Consider the following 26591-nt stretch of genomic DNA (forward strand, 5'->3'; position numbering starts at 1 on the left):
ATTCATCACTTACGTATAACACCCAGCGCTCATCCCAACAAGTGTCATCCATATAGCCCAGTCCCCCACCCAGCACCCCCACCAGCAACCCTCAGTTTGTTCTCTGTATTTAAGTCTCTTGTGGTTTGTCTCCCTTTCTGTTTTTATATGATTTTTGCTTCCCTTCCCTTATCTTCATCTGTTTTGTATCTTAAATTCCTCATATGAGTGAAGTCATATGATATTTGTCTTTCTCCGACTGACTTAATTCCCTTAGCATAAATACAGTCTGGTTCCATCTATGTTGTTGCAAATGGCAAGATTTCATTCTATTTGATTGCTGAGTAATATTCCATTGTATATATTCCATTGTATACGCGCGCGCGCGCGCAGACACACACACACACACACACACCACATCTTCTTTATCCATTCATCAGTCGTTGGATTTGGGGCTCTTTCCACACTATGGCTATTGTTGATAGTGCTGCCCTAAACACTAGGGTGCATGTACCCCTTCAAATCAGCACTCCTGTATCCTTTGGATAAATACCTAGCAGTGCAATTGCTGGATAATAGGGTAGTTCTATTTTAAATTAAAAAAATTTTTTTCTTATTAGTTTTCTTTAGTTTTGAGAGTCAGAGAGAGAGCATGAGTGGGGGAGGGGCAGAGACAGGGGGGAACCCACAATCTGAAGCAGGCTCCAGGCTCTGAGTTGTCAGCACAGAGCCGATGCAGGGCCCGAACTCACGAACCGTGAGATCATGACCTGAGCTGAAGTCGGACGCTCAACTGACTGAGCCACCCAGGTGCCCCTCTATTTTTAATTTTTTGAAGAACCTCTATACTGTTTTCCACAGTGGCTGCACTAGTTTGCATTACCACCAGGAGTGCAAAAGTGTTCCTCTTTCTCTGCATCCTTGCCAACCTCTGTTGTTGCCTGAGTTGTTAATTTTAGCCATTCTGACAGGTGTAAGGTGGTATCTCATTGTGGTTTTGATTTGTATTTCCTTGATGATGAGTGATGTTGAGCATATTTTCATGTGTCTTTTGGCTATCTGGACGTCTTCTTTGGAAAGGTGTCTATTCATGTTTTTTGCCCATTTCCTCACTGGATTATTTGTTTTTTGGGTGTTGAGTTTGATAAGTTCTTTATAGATTTTGGATACTAACCCTTTATCTGATATATCATTTACATTTGCATTCCGTCGGTTGCCTCAGTTTAGCTGATTGCTTCACTGTGCAGAAGATTTTTTATCTTGATGGGGTCCCAGTAGTTCATTTTTGTTTTTGTTTCCCTTGCCTCAGGAGACATGTCAGGTAGGAAGTTGCTGTGGCCGAAGTCAAAGATGTTGTTGCCTATTTCCTCCTCTAGAATCTTGTTAGCTTCCTATCTTACATTTAGGTCTTTCATCCATTTTGAATTTATTTGTGTGTATGGTGTAAGAAAATGGTCCAGGTTCATTCTTCTGTATGTCGCTGTGCAGTTTTCCCAGCACCACTTGCTGAAGAGACTGTCTTTATTCCATTGGATATTCTTTCCTGCTTTGTCAAAGATTAGTTGGCCATACATTTGTGGATCCATTTTTTGGTTCTCTATTCTCTTCCATTAATTTGTGTGTCTGGTTTTGTGCCAGTACCATATTGTCTTGATGATTACAGCTTTGTAATTTAGCTTGAACTCCAGAATTGTGTTGCCTCCAGCTTTGGTTTTCTTTTTCAGGATTGCTTTTCTTATTCGGGGTCTTTTCTGGTTCCATACAAATTTTAAGATTGTTTGTTCTAGCTCTGTGAAGAATGCTGGTGTTATTTTGATAGGGATTGCATTGAATATGTAGATTGCTTTAGGTAGTATTGACATTTTAACAATATTCTTCTAATCCATGAGCATGGAATGTTTTTCATTTCTTTCTATCTTCTTCATTTCTTTCATAAGCTTTCTATAGTTTTCAGTGTATAGATTTTTCACCTCTTTGATTAGGTTTATTCCTAGGTATTTTATGGGTTTTGGTGTAATTGTAAATGGGATCGATTCCTTCGTTTCTCTTTCTGCTGCATCATTATTGATGTATAGGAATGCAACCGATTTCTGTGCAGCAGGGTTATATCCTGTGACTTTGCTGAATTCATGGATCAGTTCTACCAGATTTTTGGTGGAATCTTTTGGTTTTCCACATAGAGTATCATGTAGTCCGTGAAGAGTGAAAGTTTGACTCTCTTCTTGCTGATTAGGATGCGTTTTATTCATGGTGAGAGTGGACATATTTGTCGTGTTCTTGATCTTAGGGGGAAAGCTCTCAGTTTTTCCCCATTGAGGATGATTTTAGCTTTGGGTCTTTCGTATATGGCTTTTATGATCTTGAGATATGATTCTTCTACCACTGCTTTCTTTCTTGAGGGTTTTTATCAAGAAAAAACATTTTGTCAAATGCTTTCTCTGCATCTGCTGAGAAGATAATGTGGTTCTTACTCTTTCATCAATGTGATGTATCACATTGATTGATTTGTGGATATTGAACCAGCCCTGCATCCAAGGAATAAATTCTAGTTGATCATGGTAGATAAGTATTATATTATTGGATCCAGTTTGGTGGTTTCTTGTTGAGAATTTTTGCATCATGTTCATCAGGGAAATTGGTCTGTAGTTCTCCTTTTTAGTGGGGTCTTTGTCTGGTTTTGGAATCAAGGTAATGCAGGCCTCGTAAAATGAGTTTGGAAGTTTTCCTTCCATCTCTATTTTTTGGAATAGCTTCCAAGGAATAGGCTTTAAATTAACTCTTCTTTAAATGTTTGATAGAGTTTCCCTGGAAATCCATCCGGCTTAGACTCTTATGTTTGGGAGATTTTTTGATTACTGAGTCAATTTCTTTACTGGTTATGGGTCTGTTCAAATTTTCTATTTCTTTCAGTTTTGGTAGTTTATATGTTTCTAGGAATTTGCCCATTTCTTCCAGGTGGCCCACTTTGTTGGCCAGATATAATATTCTGTTATTATCGCTTGTATTTCTGCAGTGTTAGTTGTGTCTCTTTTTTTTATGATTTTATGTATTTGGCTCCTTTCCTTTTCCTTTTTGATCAAGCTGGTTAGGGGTTTATCAGTTTTGTTAATTCTTTCAAAGAACCTCCTCATGTCATTGATGAGCTCTACTGTTGTTTTGATTTCGATACCATTGGTTTCTACTCTAATCTTTATTATTTCCCATTTCTGCTGGTTTGGGGCTTTATTTGCTGTTCTTTTCCCAGCTCTTTTAGGTGTAAGGTTAGATTGTGTATTTGAGACCTTTATTCCTCCTTTATGAAGGCCTGGATTGCCATATACTTCCCTCTTACAACTGCCTTTGCTGCACACAAGAGGATTTGGGCTGTCATATTTTCATTTTCATTGGCTTCCATGTAATTTTTAATTTCCTCTTTAATTTATTGGTTAAGCCATTCATTCTTTAGTAGGACGTTCTTTAATCTCCCAAGTAGTCATGACTTTCCAAATTATTTTGTGTGTGGTTGATTTTGAGTTTCATAGCGCTGTGGTCTGAAGATATGCAAGGTATATCTTCTTGATCTTTTTGTACTTGTTGAGGGCTGATTTGTGTCCCAGTATGTGATCCACTGTGGAGAATGTTCCATGTGCACTTGAGAAGAATGTGTATTCTGCTGCTTTAGGATGAAATGTTCTGAATATATATGTTAAGAATTAGATCTTCTTTGTGGATAGACCCCTTGATTATGATATAATCTCCTACTTCATCTCTAGTTACAGTCTTTATTTTAAAATCTAGTTTGTCTGATATAAGTATGGCTACTCCATCTTTCTTTTGATGACCATTAGCGTGATAGATGGTTTTCCATCCCCTACTTTCAGGGTGCAGATGTCTTTAGGTTTAAAATGAGTCTGTTGTAAGCAGCATATAGACAGGTCTTGTTTCTTATCAATTCTGATGCCCTATGTCTTTTGATTGGAGTGTTTAGTCCTTTGACATTTAGAGTAATTACTGAAAGATATGAAGTTAGTGTCATTGTGTTGCCTCTAGAGTTGGTGTTTCTGGTGGTGTTCCCTGGTCCTTTCTAGTCTTGCTGCTTTTGGTCTTTTTTGTTTTGTCTTTTCTCCACTCAAAGGGTCCCCCTTAAAATTTCTTTCAGGGCTGGTTTAGTGGTCATGAACTCCTTTAGTTTTTATTTGTCTGGGAAACTCTCCTTCTATTTTGAATGACAGCCTTGCTGGATAAAGAATTCTGTCTGCATATTTTTCTGATTCAGCCTGTTGAATATATCCTGCCACTCCTTTCTGGCCTGCCAAGTTTCTGTGGATATGTCTGCAGCAAACCTGATTTGTCTTCCCTCATAGATAAAGGACTTTTTTCCTTTGCTGCTTTCATCATTCTTTCCTTGTTATGTATTTTGTTAATTTGACTATGATATGCCTTGGTAATGGTTGGTTTTTGCTTGGATTTTGATGTCTGCATCCTTCCTCAAATTAGGAAAGTGTTCCGCTCTCATTTGCTCACATAAAAACTTGTGCCCCTTTTTCTCTCTCTTCATCTTCTGGGACTCCTATGGTTCAGATGTTATTCCTTTTTAATAAGTTGCTGAGTTCTCTAAGTCTTGTATCATCCTCTTTTGCCTTTGTTTCTCTCTTTTTTCTGCTTCCTTATTCTCCTTAATTTTACCTTCTGTATCACTGATTCACTGCTTCATCCATCCTTGCCATCGTATCATTCATTTGAGATTGCCTCATGGTTATAGCATTTTCAATTTCATTCTGACTAGATTTTACTTCTTTTTTCAACCCCAGCCAGTATTCTTTTTATTGTGGTTCTAAATTCTAGTTCAGACATCTTGCTTATCTCTGTGTTGTTAAACCCCTGGCTGTCATTTCTTCCTGTTCTTTCTTTGGGGTGAATTCCTTCATTTTGTCATTTTGGAGGAAGAAAATGAATTAGTAAAATAACAATTAAAATTAAAAACAAAACAAAAAATTAAATAAAGGAAGCTAGATCCTAGGTGTGTTTGGTCTGCTTGTTGAAAGTAGCTTGATAGAATAGAGAAAGGAAAGAAAAGAAAGAAAAAAAAAAGATAAAAAATATAAGAATAAAAATTATATGCTAAAAAAGAATAAAAATGAAATAATTTTTTAATTAAAAATAAATTTAAAAAATTTTTTAGATTCAAAGAAAAATATATTTTTCTCTTTCTGTATCCAAGAAAAAGAAAACAACTACAAAAACAATTTAAATAAAAACAGAAGCAAAAAAAAAAAAAATGAATGAACGAGCAAACACAATGAAACCTGAGTAAAGTTATATCCAGTTTCTCCTAGAACTGAAACTATGAAGGTTCTATTTTCTGTTCACTAAGCAGGTGGAGAGACTTGTGCTGGTTTTATAGGGGATGTGCTTGGAGGGCACAGTAGGGCAGGATTTGGTGTATGGCTCCATTCTCCACTAGGTGGTGCTTCTTAGCTTACTGGCGTGGATCATTGAGGCACCAATGCATGAGAGAGGTTGAAGTGGCTTCACCCAGCTCCCTAGTCTGATACAGGAACTTTGCATTCTCACCTACCTGCAATCAAGCACCCCTCCTTTGTCTCAGGGCTCTTTCCACTCCTACCTGTACCTTGTCCATGTCCCAAGTTTTCTGCCTGCCAGGCAGCACCTCCCTCCAGAGTTTTATCTCAGAAGGAATGTGTTTCAAAACCACACACTTCAGAAACCCCTGTGGCTTGGACCCACGCCAACTCTCTGGGAGCTGGTCTCACTGAGCAATGGCCAGGTGCCAGCTTGCCCCAGAAAATGTTCATGTGATCACGCAGTGCAGAGGTTCAGAGATTGTAGCAAATCACAGCACACAGCTGGCACCAGGTTTCACCACACTCTGGCATCTTTGTCCCAATACCAGCAAATGTGGCTGTTCTCCAGGGTCCAAAGGGACCTTTACCTGTGGGGAGACCAGATGGTCTCTACCAAATGCTCTCCAAGCAGGAGAACCACTTCTCCCCATGTTGCACAAGGACCCCTGAGACCCGATGCCCTGCTTCCTTACCAGAGCACCACCAGATACAGAGCACTGATACTTCAGACTCTGTGCTGCACTGTTTATAGAATCCTGTTGGTAGTGAAACCCTCTCCTTCCTTTCCATCAGTGGTTTTAGGGAACAGATTTCTTGTTCAGTCCCCTGCAAGTGTTTTTATTCTTTCTCTCTCTCTAGCTACTTTCAGGGGAGTGTTTTTCCTGCGCTCTCCTGATGCTCTGCATTCTCCCTCTTTCTCTGTCCTCTCTCTGCAAAAACAACTCCCTACCTCTTCTGTCCCCCAGTTTACCTCTCCGCACTGCATAGCTGCCGAGTTCTGTGGCTCAAGTTATGCAGATTGTTTGTTAATCCTGAGATCATTTTCACAAGTGTGCAAAATGGTTTCCTGATGATCTTGATGCGTTTCAGGGATGAGACCAGCTGAGGGTCTCCGTGCTGCTCCGCCATCTTTTTTCCTCCAACCTAAATTGAGGTTTTAAGCTGCAAAAACATAGTAATGTGTCAAATAAACAGCAAAAAAAGTTCTTCAGTGACCTGAAAAACCTTCTTAAAATAAGCAGTGATAGGAAGATGAAAGAACAGAAACTGGTTGTTTCAACTGGACAGCTTGTCACTTGCGTGAATACCAGGTGATTGTTGTTGTTTTTTTCTTTGTTCCACATAATATAGTATAGGCCAATTCATAACTATTTAATATATGTCATTTGTATCACCTAAACTTTACTAAATCATGTCAGTATATATAGTGCTTTATGATAAAGAAATGATGGAAATGAAGAAATGCCAAGTCATTTTTTACAGAATGGTATATATTTCAGGAAGCCATAACTGAATGAAAATCACAGGCAATTTTTTACATAATAATTTAATGTTAAAATTGATTGACTTAGAACCAAGCCTCCAGGTGAAAATATTTAATGATTTCTGAGTGTAGGATCAGTGCTATTATTCTTGCACAAAGACCTGGTTGCCTTTTTCCTCTTCACATTTCTGAGTTGTTATGACATAATTTCTGTCATTTCTAGAATTTTTTTCTTAGCTACCCTTATTTCTTTTAACCCTGATTTTCCCCTCATTTTTTGATTTGGATGAATATTATAAAGTTAATTAGGAAAGTTGTACATTAAAAGCAATCTTGTAGAATGGGGCTGATGCTTTTCTGTGGTGGCCAAAAGTGATTTTGGAGAAGGAGAAACCCTGTCCTTACAAAGTTATGAAGCAGCTAAAGTTTGCCTTCGATTTGATGTGTATTTAAAGCACCTCTTAAATGTCAAGAATACTTACTTTTTTTTTAAGGTTTTCAATTTTTATAGTATTTGAACCTTTTTTTTCTTGTCGTTTATTTATTTTGAGAGAGTGAGAGTACACACACACACAAGCAGGGGGAGGGGCAGAGAGAGAGAGAGAGAGAGAGAGAGAATCCGAAGCAGGATCTGCACTGTCAGCACAGAGCCCAACACGAGGCTCGATCCCATAAACCATAAGACCTGAGCTGAAATCAAGAGTGAGCCACCCCATGTGCCCCAGTATTTTGAAAACTTAAGTAAAAATTTTCAGTGGTGTTTCACATTCTTCTTTTAAATATAATAGCGCTCAATAATGATACACTCATAAATACCCACCATATGATTCAGCTATTCCATTCCCAATTATTTACCCAAGTATTTGTATATCAGCATTCGATGCAGTTGTATTCACAATATCCTCAAACTAGAAACAACCCAAATATCTACCAATATAGGTAAATGGATTAAAAAAATAGTCATGTATCCATATGGTAGAATATTCTTTAGCAGTAAAGAGTAAACCACATACATACCTGACACCATGGATGAGCCTCCAAATCATTAAGCTGAGCTAAAAGAGTGTCAGACATAAAAGAATACATACTGTATGAACATACATATAATATATTTATATCTAATGCACATATATATATATATATATATGCATATACATACACACACTGCAAAATAATCTGTACTGGATTCATTGTCTGGAGCCAGAGGTAGAGGGAGAGATGGTTTGCAAAGAGACATGAGGAATCTTTTGATTGTGATGAAATACTTGCTATGTTGATTGTGTTGGTGGTGTCCAGGGTAAACAGAACCATCAAAACTCATCAGGTATATATTTTATATCTATTTAGTTTATTTTACATAAGTTTCCTTCAATAGAATTAATCAGGGAATCAGAATCTAAACAAAAAAGTCCACATTTTTTTTTATACATATAATAAATGCCACTGGTCTTAAAAGACATTCTGGAAAACATGACCATAGGTCTTTCTCTGATCCTTCCATGTAAACTAATTTCCTTATTTGTCCTTCCATTATATTCTGAAAACTTTATTGTGTTTACTGCTTAAATATTTTCCTTCATACTTTTCTCTCCTTAACTGTGAGTTATTTTTGTATTCCTAAAACCTAGCTCAAGTTTATGAAGAATCATAGGTACCCACCCCCAAAAGTTTGATAAATAAAGGCAGGAAAATGAATGCTAATTTGGTCACAGGTTTTGAAATCCCTTGACCAAAATGATTATGCAATATATGTCATTAATCAGTATTTTAAGAAACTGTTACTCCTATTCAGTAGTGGCTAACTTAGATTACAGGTGAGCTAGAGAAGACACTTTAATTTTACTGTATAAATCTACTCATTATGAATTCATAATGTATAGATCTTAGGTGAATATACTTATGTTTGTCATAAATATGGACAGTTAATTTCTGTGAAATTTTATATAAACCACCTTTCTCCTTTTTTTCTCCATCGGTTCCTCCAGAAGATGTGTATATTCTCTGTGCTTCTATAACACCCTATAAAAAACTTTATTGAAGCATTTATTGTTTTTCTATTCTTATCTCCCTCATGGGAATAGAAACTCCATGAAAGCAACATCTTATATTTGTTTGTGCCTGACACAAAGGCTAAGTTAACGTTTGATAAGCACCTATTCTATAATGAAATGTGCCAGTCAGTTAATAGTTTTTATTTTGTAAATATTGAAGGTCTGTTTAGGATTGTATGTCTTCTTAACATTGTATTATGTCCCACTTTATCCCTGGTGATACTGCTTGTTCTGTGTCTACTATCTCTGACCGTATCGACACAGATTTCCTTTGATTAGTGTTTGCATAATATATCTTTCACTGTTCCTTCATTTTTAATTTGAATGCCCTTATAAAGTGGGTTGTTTATAGATAACACAGTTGGTCTTGCTTTTTTATCCAGCCTATCTCTACTTTTTAAGTAGCAGATTTAGAACATACGTATTTAAAGTTACTTTCTGTGGTTAGCTTTACTTGACATTTTGCTAGTTGTTTTCTGGTTTTTTGAACTTTTCTTTATTCCTGTTTCCATCTTTTTCTGATTTCTTTTGGAAAAATTGGATAACCTTTATTCTTCCCGTGTAGTCCCATTATTGGCTTATTACTTACACCTTTTAAATTTTTTAGTGGTTCCCCTTGGTTTGCAATATAGATCTTTAACTTATCACAGTTTACCTTAAAATATATCATATATAGTTTAATAACCTTACATCTGTGTACTTCTAATTCTTCCCATTCTTTGTGCTATTGTCATATATTTTGTTTTTACATAGGTTAGAAACCCCACAATATATTGTTCTTTTTACTCTAGACAGTTAATTATCTTTAAAAATAGGAGGAAAATTTAATATTTAGTTTCATTTTTGTCATTTTCAGTCTTCTTCATTTCCTTGGGTAGATCCAAAATTTTGTTTAGTATTGTACACCTTTTGCCTAAAAAACTTTTGTGAATATTTTTATGCATAAGAGATTTGCTGTCAGTGAGTTCTCTCCACTTTTATTTGTTTGAAAAGTTTGTTACTTCACCTTAACTATTGAAAGATATTTTCAATGGCTATGGAATTCTGGGTTGCAGGTTTTGTAAAAAACATTTTGAAATACCATTTCAGTATTTTATAGATGTTATTCCTTTGTCTTCTAACTTGAATAGTTTAGATGAGAAGTCTGTTGCTTTTCTTATTTTTTCTTATCCAAAATTAATTTTTTTTCTTCCCCCCCACCCAACTGCCTTCAAAGATTCTCTCTCTCTGTCTCTCTCTCTCTTTTTTATGAGCTTGGCTCTTTGATATGTATTTTTATTGTGTGCTTTTTTGGGGTTCCCTAAGCCTCATAGATTTGTGGCAAGGTATATTTCATTATTTTTGGAAAATTCTCAGCCATTAACTCTTTAAATATTTTTTCTACCCTATTCTTTATCTCTTCTTCTGGGATTCTAATTATAGTATGTGTTAGACTGCTTGCTATTTTCTTTCAGCTCTTAGGTGCTCTGGGTTTTCTCACTCTTTTTGTCTCCTTATATTTTAGTTTTTATAATTTCTCTTGATCTACAATTACTGAGTCTTTCTTTGGTTTTGTTGAGTCTACTGTTAAGCCTCTTGAAATAATTCTTCATCTTTAATATTGTGTGTTTCTTTTCTAGCATCTCCATTTAACTGTTCATAGTTTTCATTTCTCTGCAGAATTCCACATCTGTTCATGGACATTATTTACCTTTTCCACTAGTTAATCATAGTTATTTTAAAGCCTGTCAGGTATTTCTAACATGTAGGTCACAATGAGTCTCATTCTTCTTCTTTTTAATATAATTTTTTTTTTTTTTACATTTAATTATTTTTTGAGAGACATAGAGAGACAGAGCACAAGTTGGGGAGGGACAGAGAGAGAAGGAGACACAGAATCCGAAGCAGGCTCCAGGCTCTGAGCTCCGAGCTCCGAGCTGTCAGCAGAGCCCCACGTGGGGCTCAAACTCAGAAACCGTGAGATCGTGACTTGAGCCAAAGTTGGATGCTTAACCAACTGAGCCACCCAGGCACCCCACAGTGAGTCTCATTCTGATGATTGTTTATCGTTTAATAGTGGATTATTTCTTTTGTCTCTTTTTTAATACATCTCTTAATTTTTTATTGAGTGCTGGGCATTATGTATAGAAAAACAGCAGAGACTGAAATGAGCAGTATTTAATCCCCTGGAAAAAAAAGCACACTTCCTTTTTTATTTCAGGCAGTCAGTACAGGGTGGAGGTCCAGCCAATCTAGTCAGAAGTTGGCTGGGTTCACATTTTACTGTTGCTAACTTTACTTCAGTGCAGGAGTCTTCAAACTCTCTCAGTAGTGGGCTCTTCTTACCTTGTGCTTAGAGGAGGCGTGCTTACTGTTCTTGCTTTCTCTTCAGCCTTTATTCATCTGTGCATACCTAAAGGTGGTATGTGTGTACCACATGTGGTATGCATGTGCCACAAAGGGATTCCCTGCATATTTCTATTCCTCTTCCAACAGTAGACTGTGGTTGACAAGCACAAGGCAGAACCTCTATCTCTATTACTACTAGTGCCCAGAGTAAAACCCATTTCTAAACATCTGGATGCTAAGTGGGAAAAAAAAATTCAAGGACAGTCAATTAAGTAATGAGGAAATAATTTTCCATAGGTTGTGCCCATATCACAGTTTACTACATGTACACTGACTATTGATTAATTAAAAGTGTATATTAATTATACATTATTGTTAGTGATCTGAAAACCATAATTTCTGTGAGCTGTATAAAATCTGAATATATAGTAAAGGCTTACTTGAATCTTAAATGTCAAATCCTTTTTTTCTGCTTTTTAGTATGAAGCTTGAATATTATACGTTATGTGGGGGAGTATAATAGTTTCCTAGGAATGCTATTACAAAGTACTACAAACTGGGTGGCTTAAGAGAACAAAAATTTATTGTTTTATAGTTGCGGAGGCTAGAAGTCCAAAATCAGAGTGTCAGCAGGGTTGTGTTCCCTCTGAAATCTGTAGGTGAAAAGGACTTTTGTGCCCCTCCTGATTTCTGGTGTCCTCCAGAGTTCCTTGGCTTGTGGGAGTAAACTCCAGTCTCTTCCTGTCTTTACATGGTTGTCTTCTCCCTTTGTGCTTTTATAATTTCACATTGGCATTCTCCTCTCTGCATCTGTCTCCTTTCAAGAGGATACCAGCCATATTGCATTAGGGACCCACCCTACTCTAGTATGACCTCATCTTCTCTACTCACATCTGCAGTGACCATGATTCCAAATAAAGTCAGATTTTGAGGTACTGGATGTTAGGACTTGAACATATATCTTGGGAGAACATAGTTTGACCCCATAATAAGCAGGCATAAAGGCTGTATCTCAAAAGCATACTTCTATATCAATAACATCTCAAGCAAGTAAAGATATCAAACTACTGAATTTGAAAGACAAGCTAAGAATACATTCATGAGTAAATCTGTGTCATGGATTTATTGTAACTTTTTAGGAAGGATTTTGATAGCTGATTCCTTTTCAATTCAAGTAAATTTGCAAACAGCAACTGACATTTTAAAAATCATATTTAATGAAAATATTTATAAACTCTGTCCCATTTGCTGTTTATTTGGAGCACTGTTTGCATAGAACTCTGGTGACATCAGGCAATTCAATCCTTTCCTTAACTCAGTAATGGGATGGTTTGGGGATTTTCAGTAATATTGTTCACTTAGCTTTCTAAAATATCTGAATTGCCTCACACATGTGGCTGGCATTCCCTGAGAAGTAATGGGCTCTTTGAAGTTTAAAATCTAGTCTCTAGCGACAGTTTGGGCTCGACTAAACAGACTCAGTAGTATTTGTGTCCCTACATTTAAGAGTCTAATTTACGTTGCCTGTTGTTTTGAATCCCTGCGCAGAATATATTTACATGTGTTCAGGTTCTATCATAATAAAATATTTGTTCTTAGAGGTTAAAAAGTAGCTTAGCAATGGAGTTTGAAGAAAAGCAGTGATGGACTTCATTAAAATAAATTTTATCGTGGCACCTTTGTAATGATTGCTTTTTGCAAACTAACACTAGTAAGGACTTCAGTTATAATTGTTTGACTTAAAGCATCTACTCTGAATCACGTCTGTGTTCACTAAGAAAGAGCACTTGAAAAATTATTATTTTTAGACAGTATAATTTTTCAGAACTCAGCAGGAAAAAAACCAGGTCTCAGCTTTCCAGCTTAGCTTGTAAAAAGAATGTTTGATTTATTTACCATACGTCTTTTATAGTTTCTAGTAATAGTTACTTGGGGAAAACAAAAATAAGTACCTGATATAATGATTAATGATTGGAAAGTTAAAAGAACAAGATTTGAAGGTTTTTAATGCGTTAAAAACCAAAACTAAACACAGCATATACTAAGTACTTCCTGTGTGCACGACACAGGCAGAGTAGAAATAGAGGTTGAAATAGAAATGAGTTAGAGTGTCAGAGCTAAATAGAAGCTCAGAGTCTTCTGTTCCTTCATCCCTTCTTCCAGAGCAGGAAACACATCAACAGAGGTTAAGAGGCTTTCTTATGGTCAAATTTAACAAAGCTTATAATCAGGAAACCTTATTATGGCTACTTTATAAGTCATTATTACGTCAATGATAATACAGTTTTTCTAATATTAAAACTGATATCTTGCCGAATTGAACTTCTTAAGTTAACATTTCAACTTTTAGGTAACAAAGAAATTCTGACTCCCTCTCCCAACAATCAGGACTAGTCCTAGGTTTTCATTATGAAATGTTCTTTGCATTCAGCTCCTCAGAGACCCTAGCTTATGAGACGCGTACAACTTTGTTTACTTGAAGAGTAAAAGTTTAACCTCCTATTATAATTTACTTTCTTAAATTACAATAGGAGAGTCTAAAAGTGTTTGGGAAAGGATGCACATACTCCTACAGCTAATAGTGGAGAGGGTGAAAAAGTGAGGAAAGATGGTGTTAGATGTTTTCTTTGTGGAGCAGCAGGTGTGGTTTCTGTTAAGAATGCAGGCATTGAGAAAGGGAGGGGCTTTAGAAAGTTGTGACTGGGTGGGTCATCGTGGGTGATGTGACAGGGACATGTGAGGAAATATTGCAGCACAGTTTGAGATTTTGTCCATGCTTATGAGGCTTACAATTTTTGAAGTTTAAGAAAAGATTATATAACTTGTACATTCTTTGCAATGTTTCTAAATATTGTTATTAAAAGCACATTCTCTAGGAGTGTTAGAAATTTTTCACTCTCAAAATGGATCTCATTGAATGGATTAGTGGCTATGAGTTTTGACATGGCTGTGAAAATTGTGTTATTGTACTTTGCCTCTTTAATCTTTAACCAATTATATGTGAAATAGAGTTTGTCTATCAGCTGCTCTCTGTTTAGTGTGCATTTTGGATGGCTGTTGTAGTGTATAAATTAGTCTTAATATTTATTAAGTTCATGGATAGTGTAAAAAGATTTTTGGCAGGAAAGATACCAAGAACTTTTCAAAAGTGTATCTCCAAACATAGATTCTCAATTGATAGTAGACAGTGCTATTGTCTTAATGAAATGAATGGCAAAAGTATTTCAGTGTGCCTTTTTTGTGTGTTAAATGAGGAAACATTGAATTAGAATTCAGATTTCCCAAGTTGTAGTTCAGAATACTGATGTTTAATTATAATCTCTTTAAGCAAAGTCCAAGTAGAAAAAAGGGAAAAAGAAAAATGGTTTGTAATTCATCTTTTTAATTCACTTATCAGAGTATTATCTCTGAAGTACATTTACAATATAAGTCATTTGTATTTATCAGCTCAGTGCCTTAGCTTCTGTTTTTGCCATCAGTAACCTTAAAAAGCCTTTATAGCTTTATGCTCTATGCCATTTTAAGCTACACCAAACACTCTAGCACTTACAGCAGTGTGTGTGCAGCCTGTGAACAGCCAGCATCATTAATTAACCCTTGCAGAGTATTATGTGCAGGATGCTTTTATAGAAAACAGAAAAAGGGAGACAGTGCCCAAATCCATGGCACTTTAGAATGTTAAAGGTAAACTTTTTATTTGCTAAGAGTTCTTTGAAAGGATAAGAGATAGTTTATTTAGCAGTATCTCTATAAACATATACTTTCTCATGTTCCTCGGTATGAATTTCTAACAAAATTTAGATGAAACCTTATTAGTATGATCAGCCACTGTTTGTTTCTCTCGTGTCATCTTCTGAGCTGTACATGATAGTTGTCACCACAATAACCATTCCTGATGTCACAAAGAATTATGACTTCTGTAGGAAGTAAGTTTGAGCAGATGAATGCATAAAGAAGCAAGATCCTATTGTTATACAAATAATTAGAGGGTGGGAGGAAACTAATTTTAATTATGTATGTAAGCATAATTTTTTAAATAGATTTTAAATTTGTATTTCATACTGAGAATTTCTGAGAAGAAATATGAAAAAGGTGATGTTTAAATCACAAAAGTGGAAGGAGCATGGAAATCATAGACTTTTAAATTGTAAAAATAAATTAATACTGTAAAAAATTTATTTCAGATATATTTGCTATTGCAGAGTCTAGTTTTTTTGTTTTTTTTGTTTTTTTTTTTTTTATCCAGCAACATGCCACCTCCCCAATTTTTTTCTCTTTAGTCTTTTCAGAGAGTTGAGTCTTTTCTTTTGGAAATCTGGTGATGATAGAAATGATAACTATGTATTTGCTGATGTTATTATACGGCTTTTCTATAAAGCATGAATATAAAAAAGTTCCAGAATTATGCCTATCTCATCATATTTTACATGAAAGGCACTTTCTACTAGCTACTTGGCTGCCTTTCCATTTTTTCTTTCAAGTTGTAACATCTATGTATCTCTGCATTTACCTGTTTCCCTCGTTTCCTCCCTAACTTGAACTGTTGTGGGGTTTTATTTTTTCATGTACATGCTGTATACACTTGATACTAAATTGTCTTATTGAATGTATAGAAAAGTGGACTGTCAACAAAGACCTGCTTTTGTATATTCTGGAATAGGTTCAGCCTTACCTATCAGATTGCCTAACCTTTAAAAGTCAAGCAACCCCACAACCCCAAATCAAACAATACCCAAGTAGTAGTGGAGGGATGAAGCCATAGGAACTCACACGCTGCTGGGAGGAGTGAACACTGGCCTTGGAAATTATGTTTCCATTATGTTGTCATTATGGAGAACCTGGAAGATGTGCAAATTGTGTGAACCAACAGTACCATCTGTGAATTATTAATGATAGCCCAAACCTAGGAACAACCCAAGTAACAGTCATCAAAAGAAGAGGCAAATAATTGCAAATAACAAAGCATGAGTTTCACAAACCTAATGTTGAGTGTAAGAAGACAGGCACAAAAGGATAAATGAGGGGTGCCTGGAGTGGCTCAGTCTGTTAAGCATCTGACTTCGGCTCAGGTCATGATCTCGCGGTTCATGAGTTCAAGCCCTGCATCAGGCTCTGTGCTGATAGCTCGGGCCTGCAGCCTGCTTCGGATTCTGTCTCCCTCTCTCTCTATCCCTTCCCTATTCACGCTCTGTCTCTCTCTCTCTCTCTCAAAAATAAACATTAAAAAAAAAAAAAAAAAGAAATGCAACATAATTCCATTCAAATAAAGTTCAAAAAACAACCAGAGCTAAACTATTCTATAACCATATTGTGCTGCTTAAAACAAAAGCAATTATATTATTTTCATTTTCATTCTCTTTCTTTCTGACACATGTACCCATACACCACACATACACACATTCACGTTCATCCTCAAGGTGAATGATAATTACCAAAATGTAGGCAAAGGCCCCACTTATTCAGTAAATACCAAGTGTCTACTATGTACTGAGTATTGTTGTCCACAGGGAGAGAAATATACAAGTCAATCTGAAATTAGAATACACTCTAGCACATCACAATGATTGTATTCAGTGGTTGTGTTTAGGTTCTTTCCTCAGCCTTAGGGTGTAACTTGTACCTGATGATGGAATACCAACTTGGTAACTTTTTTTGGTAACATTTTTTCTTTCTCATTTGTGAAACATAATAACCATGACATACAGGTTTTATTGTTTCCTGCTTTTGGCTACTGAAAAGTAATGGAAGTGCAGTATCTCTTTAGATTCATAGCTCTCCTCTTACCTAGTGTGAAGAAAGATCATACTTGTGCTGGAAACTACTTCCTGTGACAAGTCATAATTAAAGAATGTGGCAGGGCCCCTAAAGAGTTGGTGGGCTGCACTTTCATCAGTGGTTGGATACCTTATAACTATCAAAAATTAAGATAAATTCTATTTCTAGAAGTAACATTGCAGGATGCGTCACAAGTTAGAAGATACTTACTATGAGAAGAGTTAAAAGTCAGCCTACATTCTGGGGATATGAAAGTTTAGGATAAGGTACCTTGGTAAATTATTTTTAAGTGAACAATAATAACTCATTTTAATACTGTAACATAAAGCTATAGAGCTACCTTTATTGTAGGAGAATAATTTATATGGATTTGTGCAATGAGAGATGATCTAATATGTATTTAAATGATTTGTAAGGTATCTTTAAAGACATACTCTTTCACTGGTTTTGGTGAAGTAATAGAATTCAGCATTTTACATTCCTCAGATTCATCCCTGGCTAACTTACCAAAATAGGGGGTGGTGAGGGGGAGGGAGGGAGAGAGGGAGGAATGAAGGAAGGAAAGAAAGAAGGAAGGAACTGTATAAATGTTGCTGTAGTGATGGTTAATATTTTTTTTTTAGCTTAGATTTCTATTAGTATATCTGCTTTGCTTTTTTTCTCAAATTTGGTATAATGTAATTTCTACTATAGAGATTGAGTTTACATTCTGTAACCAACTCCTGATAATACATGACTGAAGATCTTTGTTGTAAATAATCCAAACCGGGCAGGAAGGGAGGAAGGAAACTGAAGAAGGAAGCAAAGGACAGGAGGAAAACCACTGTGTCTCTGAAACACAAATAGGTAGTTTGCTTTCTAATTGTAGTTACGTTCTTATTTACTGCATTATTAAATTTGATGAACAAGTTTGTTGAATAAATTTGTATTAAAGTTTGTTACATTATTGAATATTTTGAATATTGAATAGCTAACTTTTGAAAGCCAGCTTAGCTTTTAAAATTCACAGCAAATAGGCTCTATAAAGATTCTTAGTTTCCTAGAACATGAAATTAAGGCTTACTTTAGCAATTCTCTAAGATTTCTAAGTCTAAGCATATGTGATTTATATTTTGAAAGCACATACTCACTCAGCAGTTTGAATCAAAAACTATTAAAGCTTTACATTTTAGGCATGGGCTATACTGTATATTCATAATATTGAAGGTCTAACCATTTAGATTTGTAATCATACTGTTCAGTTTTCTCGGACATCATCCCCATACAAATTGCCCAGCAACTGAGATAATTTACATTTATGTTATTGGATAGTAAAACCTTGGATATTAGGTTTCTAAATGAGATATTACCATTGTTCTCGGCTGGTTCATGACTAGTTACCCTGATAACTAAGAATTTTCTGTGGTCTTATTAGCTGATTAGCATAGTTTCCTGTTCTGCACGTATATAACAATATAGTAAAGCTAAGTGGACATGGCACAAAACTAAGTGAACAAATTTTTTTTTTCATTTGAGTTATGGATTTCCTGAAAATTTTTCAAAATTATGAAACTAGAATTTATGAGGCCCTGCTTTGTAAGGTGTGTGTGTGTGTGTGTGTATCATAAAAAAATGATATATATTGTTTCATTGTCTAATATGATTCAGCAGCGATTATAAAGATATGACCTTAGTTTCAGTTCTCTTACTAGAAAAAAAAAAATCTTTCACTTACTAACTTCATAGCTACTTCATAGCTGTAACTCCTCTGTGAGCCATTTCTTTTACTGATCCTTTATATTAGGCTTCTGTAGCTGCACTCTCCCGTATGGTGGCCACCAGCCAGATTTGGCTATTAAACAATTGTGAAATGTGGCTTGTCTAAATTAACATGTAACTGTAAGTGTAAAGTGTACTCAGATTTCAGAGATTTGTTGCATAAAAATGTAAAACATTTCACTAATAATTTGTATATTGATAGCATGTTGAGATGCTGTTTTATTGGATTCTATGAAATAGATTATTCCAATTGATTTTTTATGTATTTCTTTTCACATTTTTAATGTGGCTCCTGCTAAATTTAAATATATATTAATGTGGATCATACTTAGGCTCTCATATTTCTGTTGGACAGCACTGTTCTAGAGTCTCTCATTGTTTGTATGTGGAAGTCAGATTTAGAAATGCAGATACTCTTTCTTTCATCTCTTTCCATTCCTGCGCTCAGGGGTCAGAAAATATTCGAAAGCTCTTTATATGTTCCAACAGTTAAGTGACATCTATTCTATGTAATATAGGTGTATACATAAGAGAAGGTATGTTTAACCATCATTTTGACCACTGGTTGTAATGATGAAGTGTATTGGTGTGTTCTACAATGGAGGGAATAAGATGAAACACAAAGTAGCAAGAATTGAGAATGGGAACATGCTTATAGACTATAGAAATGCCATTACAGAGACCCCAGTACTAATATTTAAGAATTATATTTCGTGATCTCGAATTATTCTGTAGGTCAGAAGGTTTTCTTTGATAATAACTAACTTTGAAAAACACTGATAGGAAGATATATTTAGTAGTTTCCAAGCTGAGAAAAAAAAAATGTCTACAAAATATTAGTTCCTGTTTTTTCCTCTAATTCAGAATTATCAGTTGTGAAAGAGGAGGTGAAAATTTTCACATGTGATAGTCATACATTCCTAGGACACAGAGAAGTTCTTTAAGCTCCTATATGATGCCAGTGAGAATAATCTTTTTTCTCTGAAAAAGTGATTGTCTCTTTTCCCCATCCCACCCCCATTTCCATGTTTACTTGTTTTATTTTGTTTTGTTTTTCCAAAAAGACATATTTAATGCCCTGCTTAGTTTATTTTCTACTTACTCACTAAATAAGGATTAACAACACTGTTATGTTTTATATTTGAAATTGTAAGGTACGTTTCTTTTTTCTTTTATTTTTAATTTAACTCTTTGTTTTACAGATGAGGGCAGAAGTGCAGTTGACCAAGCAGGTGGTGCACAGATTGTAATTGACCATTTAAGGTCACTGTGCAGTATAACAGATCCCGCCAATGAGAAGCTCTTGACTGTCTTTTGTGGCATGCTGATGAACTATAGCAATGAGAATGGTAAACAAAATTGAAAACTTGCTTTATCTCTGGGGGAAAATTAAAAATCAAACTACAGTACAAACCAAAAATATTTAGAAAAATGATGAACAAAGAATTCATAAGTGGCATATAAAATTAATAACTAGCCAACATTAGATCACAGTGTTTCAAAAATACAGAATGGTCTAATTATTAAATGGGATGAGTTTTTGAAGAGTTACCCATGTTAATTAATACCAAAAACAAAACAACATAAATGGTTTAAGATTTCTCACTGTGCACATTTTAAAAATAACAATATTAAAATAGCTTCACATTTATTACTTTATATTAATGCCAGGAGTAGCTTTAAAACACAAATACTGTCTATATAAGTAAAATTACTTTATCTAGGTACTAGATTTACTTGTAAGAATAGAAAAAATTTTTTGTAATTGTTTTTTTATGTTTATTTATTTTTGAGAGAGAGAGCACACGAGTGGGAAGGGACAGAGAGAGAGGGAGACAGAATCCTAGGCAGGCTCTGTGCCATTAGCACAGGGCCCAACGTGGGGCTTGAACTCATGAAGTGTGAGATCGTGATGTGTGCCAAAATCAGATGCTTAACCAACTGACTAGACTTAGAAAAATAAAAAAATCTGGACTTAGAAAAATAAAATTCAGGGCAATTGCAGTGTCTGATTTTAGAAATTTAATAAATATTTGTCTATAGAAGTTTCTTTTCTCTGTAAAAACATTCTTAGAACCTAGCAACAAGTGACATGTCAAAATTTTCAGATAATCTATATAGTCATTAATTAAATGAACATAGAATCAGTGATATGAAAGCTTCACTATACTTTTGAATGTCACAAAAAATGATTCATCTTCTATGAGTTATGGCATGGATCAAACACTCAAATTCTGATCATTTTCTAGACTGTAATATATACATAAGGTCTTTTTATGGTTTGTTTTATAATGGCATCTTAAGCTGTAGTCTTTGGCAGAGACAGAGTTTATTTGCATATTGAACACATTATTCTTTACTTTCATGTGTTCTAGAAACATGTGGACCTTCAGGCATATTTTTCAGTTTTCAGTTTTATTTACAAGTCCAAAGAAATACTCTTAATAATTAAAAAAAAAAAAAAAAGAGAAACATTGATGACAAATGGCTTCTGACATTTGGCCTTGGTGTTGGTGACAACCACAAATGGTAGAGACTGTAACCCTTGTCCCATTGTGTGGAGAGAGTCACTACTCTCCTCTTGCTGGTGGTTTCTATATAGCAATTTGGCCAAATACTGCCAAATCTTTTCATTTGGAGATGGGGTGGACTGAAAATCTGTCTTTTCATGTGATATCTGAGTTTTAAATGTTGGATTATATATGCTTTTTTTTTTTTTAATATTTATTTATTTTTGAGACAGAGAGAGACAGAGCATGAACGGGGGAGGGTCAGAGAGAGAGGGAGACACAGAATCTGAAACAGGCTCCAGGCTCTGAGCTGTCAGCACAGAGCCCGACGCGGGGCTCGAACTGATGGACCGCGAGATCATGACCTGAGCCAAAGTTGGACGCTTAACCGACTGAGCCACCCAGGCGCCCCTATATATGCTTTTTAGCACTGTACAAACTAAACTTAGAATGTGTCCTCAGGTCACATCCTAAGCAGGGGATACCGGCTTTAAACCTTTGAATTAAATTTTCCAACAACAACAATAATAAAATAGTTTTTATTTGTCAAATGTCTGGCCTATTAAACTCAAGCTAGTAACAAATGGTAGTGTTTATAGGGTCAACTACCACTATTTTTTTTTTTTTTTTAACCCTGTAGTGGAATCATTTTTGAAAAGAAAATGAACAGGGGAAACAAATGATAGAGTCTAGGTAATCTACAAATTGAGGAGCTAGTTCCTAAATAATTGAAATTTGACCATAATAGATATGTATCTGAATTGCATTAAGAACTCATTGGCCAGTTGTTCATGTTCCTTTCTCTTCAACTTCATTTGGGACATCTTGGACACCCATCTTCACTGGGTGTTCCTCTTGGACACCTTGAGAAAGTGGGACAAGTGCTAAATAGGAGAATTGTTTAGAAAGGTAAATGAAAGAAACTAGTCATGAAGCTATTATAGCTGCTTTGGATATAAAGGAATTAGTCTTGTTATGAATTTGAACTCATTGTCCTTTGAGGAAGCTGTTGTTCAAAATCTATGCAAAAACATATCAAATGGCTAAATGGTCTTTAAAAATATCACTAATTCTAATCCAAAGGAGACTGCAATTTCCTTTGAGTCTCTACAGTAGGATATTAACAGCATGTAGACATATGTACTGAGAAGGAAATGATTAACAACATACAGAGTCCACAGATGAAATGCATAATATATTTGTTTTGTAAGGATAGGCTTTTTTTCTGGTGTGCAAGTATTCCCCAAAAGTAGATACTTTGGAAAACTTGATTAACTTTTCTCAGAAAATTATTGAAGCAGAAGTGTTTTTGTTCCATCATTCTAAAAGCTGCAACTTGAATGCAGCCTCAAAACTTACTAGATAAAATAGAAATACAGTTATCTTTAGTATTTTAAACAAACAGATGCCAAATGTAGAACTATCTTCTTTCCTTTGCTTGTATTTACATTTGCCTCTCATGGGATCATAGTTTGTGAAGTGATTCTTTTTCTCCATAATACTCTTTAACTTATATTCCTTTTCATTTTGCGTAATTATTGTGTCTTTGTTCTGTTGATTACTTTTTCTTCAAAATGCCTGTTTAAAGACTTTCCTAGTTAAATATTAGGTCTTTTTGGCTAACTTCAGGTCTTTTGATATTGTGTACCCCTAGATGAGTCACTGAGAAAAAAATAGAGCTTTTTGAAATTCAGGAGACAGTTTTTATTAGCCCTCGAAAATGAGTTCTTCTTATGAGTATTTACTGTTGAATTTCAGTACATAAGCCTCTTCTAGTTTTTGAGTAGAATAGTTGACTGATAATACCCCCTTGTTACTCTACCAGAAAAATTAACTGTGTCTTTAGACCCAGTAACTTAAGCCTTATTCATAGTTAGGGAGTTGTTACTTTAGCTTCACAGATAAGAATTTTTAAATACAAAGATAAGAAAGTACTGAAAATGGTCACAAAGACCTACCAATATAGTTTCTTTGATGAGAATATTTTCAAATTGTTTATTAGGCCTAAAAGTGAATTGACACAAGACCGAGACCTAAGATAATCTTGATTCCTGTCCATCTGGTGGACAACTGTGAGCACATCCAATTTTTAAATACATTAAATAGGGAATAAAAAAAATTTCCTAACCACATGCCAGACAGATATAGTGTGAAAATACCTATGTGGAAAAGGCATTCTGGTACCCTTTGATAAAGCTGTATAAAATTCAAGGTTCATGAAATTTTAAACTTTTTGAACCAGCTCAAGACTATATACACTTTTAAACTATGAGCTGGATATATTCTTTTGTTTCCCCATTGGTGAAGCAATTAAAATTTTTATATCCAGACTGGTAAGTATGGAGTATCTGAATAGAAAAAGTTATAATTGCTTAGCCAGAAAAGTTGTATCCATAATATTATATAAATCAAATCATGTTTACATAAAATAAGACAAAATTTTTGTTTAGGAAAAATCATTTACAATTTATCCTTTTGGGAAAAATCATACCTGTTTTTCACATGGCAGAAAAGCACTCTTCAATTCTGTTGCCCTCCAAAATAGTCTGAGTGTTCGACAGTTGTGGTTATAGTAAAGCATGTTGACAATTTGATAATCAATTTGAGGAAATGTGCTGAGCTTCCTATATTTTCTTCATCTAGTTATTATTCTATAAATAAGAAACCTAAGCCTATTATTATGGATATTTTTGTATCTCATTAGTTTCTTGGATATCTTTTTTTTCTAGCATTGTTTACCCAATACCAAAACATTGCAGTGAAGACTAAATATTTTGTTCAGATCTATTTTCAAATATAACACCATTTTAGCATATAGTATACAGTTGGAAAATATTTATTGACTTTTCTGGAAATTTAGTATTGTCTAAAATTTTTTTATTAGAAAAATCAATACTTGGAAGAAAAATGGGTTTTTGGAATGCATTTTCTTTATTCTATCAGAAGATGATAATCTCTTGTCTACTGTATTAGTTGATATTCTCTGTTCACATACATGGCAGCAGCAGAAAGTGGCATTGAAAACATCCTGATAATAATGCCAAATCTGTCATCAAAAATTTACTCTAGGTGATCCACAAATTTAATAAATCTGAAAGTTGATTGCAATTTGAATACAAACAAACCAGTAATCTAAAGCAAAGCACCAGTATAATTTAATACTTTGTTGACAAATCTTTTTGTGGTTACCATTTTTATTATCTTACATGTACTATGTAATAACCATGATTAATCAGTAAATATCTCTTAGAAAACTCTGTAATTGAGAAAGTAATTTTTTTTTCTTAATATACCTATGCTAGAGACATAAAATACAGTGAAAACTCTGTTACAATTCTTAGGAAAATTATTGGTGGTAAGCAATAAAACAAGGACTGAAGTGACTTGTTTCACATAATCTGTGCCATAAGAGAGAAGAGTAAAGGAAATAAACTTGCCATCAAGAAAGGAAAAATTAGTTTCTTTCTAAAATGATTAACATAATATACACAATTTATGACTGGCTTCTTCATGTGACCTATATTATATATGTGATGTGTGTGTATGTGTGTGTGTGTGTATATATATATATATATATATATATACACACACACACACACAAATATAATCAATTAAGGAATATGATGTATATTGGATATATAGGATATCAGTTTGAGGATATGGTATGTATGCATATATATCGTATATATGTGACATATATGTGAATATATATATGATTTTTACAAATAGAGTTGATTTTTCTCTAAAATCTTAATAACTCCCTGTTATTGAAAGAGTAATTTCTCTTTTTTGTGGTTTCTAAAAATCTCTCTGGGATACTCTTAGGATAATTCTCACATTAATTTACAGCACAGACTCACGATAACTGAACTATGATTGAAGGGAGGCTGTGCAGTTTAGGAAATGCAACTCAAATGCAAGGGTATGTTGTTGGAGCTAACAATTGAATTTAAGTATTCAGCCTAGTGCATAAATTCAGTTCTTTAAAATAGGCCTGTAAAGCATTTTCTCTCCTCTAAGTAAAGATTACTTTATACATAATTAATCTTAGCTGCTACCTTCATTTCAACCATTAGCAACAATTTCACAATTTTAATCATTTTCCTAGTGAAATCAGTCCAGTAACTTGCCTTACTTGATTTTTCTTCACATTTAAAATAAGAAGAAAAGAAATTAATAAGGAATAATCCTGATTAAAAACTAAAAAGCACTTTGGTGTGAGCGACTTATCTATATTTACATTTTGGTATTACTTCATTACAGGTAAAAAAGAATACTACTTCCTAGATGTTAGATGTTTAGAAAATGATTTGCTTTGCATGAGTGAGGAACTATTTCTGCAATTTATTTACCATGGGTACAAGCTAATTAATGATTACATATATTTTCTAAATACTAACAAATTTTTCCCTAACTTTAAGGTAAAAAAAAAAATCAAAATGTAAAATTTTATCTTTGCAATTTATTGTCTTTTATTCCCTTAATTATATTGATTTTTCAGTATACCATTTTCAGTGTATTTTGTGTTCATTTTTTTTCCTCTGTTTATAAAGACCTGGAAGATGTGCTTTTAAGCTCACATTCTTTAAAGTCCTGTTTGTCAAATTAAAGTATTCTACTAATGTTAAACAAATTGTGTTAAAGACTTTTATTATGCACCTAAAAAGTTTTTAGGCTTTAAAAACTTTTGTAGAAGATTTCTGAATTTCCACTGTTTGTCCAACAGAGCATTCAAATTTACTCACCCGGTTTGCACTCATGAAGTTCTGCTACGAATGTCATTTTAAACAAATTATTTCACTGAAGGGCAGAGCAGTTAGTTTTTCTTTTGCCTCCTGTTAATTTGTGTATTAACTTGGACCTATTACACTAGCTTAGCTTTTCATCATACTCCTTCTGAAAAATTACTAAAATGCTATTACTTAAGATAGGGTAAGAACTTGGTTTTTAGTAGAAGTGTACCAAATGCACATTTGGTTTAATTCCACATGGTCGAGTAGTGGCATTATTTAGCTTTGACCATTATAGAATGAACTTCTGAATGTAAGAATCTGAAATTTTATCAGAAAAAAAAATGAAATGATTCATACTTTTTTTGTTAATGATTTAAATTTTGGCATTATGGTACAGAAATAATACTTTCTTAGTATTTTCAGCTTCTAGATTTTTCCTATATCATAATAGTACATTTATAATTGTGATACTAAATAGGTAACACAGTTTTAACTGAGGGCAGTAGAGTAACAAAATATGTTTGTGATTCCTCATTCTCTAGCATGTTTTTCTTTATTTGCTTCATGTCTGGATTGAAGATGATTAATTGTAGATATTATTGAATATCATTTTCAAGATTTTCCTCATA

General features: G+C 34.5%; 1 protein-coding gene across 5 annotated transcripts in view; it reads left to right on the plus strand.

Annotated features, from left to right (window-relative positions):
- RAP1GDS1 (Rap1 GTPase-GDP dissociation stimulator 1) overlaps nt 1-26591 on the plus strand; it is a 166410-nt gene that overhangs the window by 85622 nt on the left and 54197 nt on the right. For 4 of the 5 annotated variants that reach the window (XM_049630899.1, XM_049630900.1, XM_049630903.1 and 1 more), the window contains one exon: nt 19922-20068. The exons of the other annotated variant lie outside the window; for it this stretch is intronic. In XM_049630899.1, coding sequence (XP_049486856.1) covers nt 19922-20068 — 147 coding nt within the window. The remainder of the gene's footprint in view (nt 1-19921; nt 20069-26591) is intronic. 5 annotated transcript variants of the gene reach the window in all.

This window comes from Panthera uncia, chromosome B1 (genome assembly GCF_023721935.1).
Source record: "Panthera uncia isolate 11264 chromosome B1, Puncia_PCG_1.0, whole genome shotgun sequence".
NCBI lineage: Eukaryota > Metazoa > Chordata > Mammalia > Carnivora > Felidae > Panthera > Panthera uncia.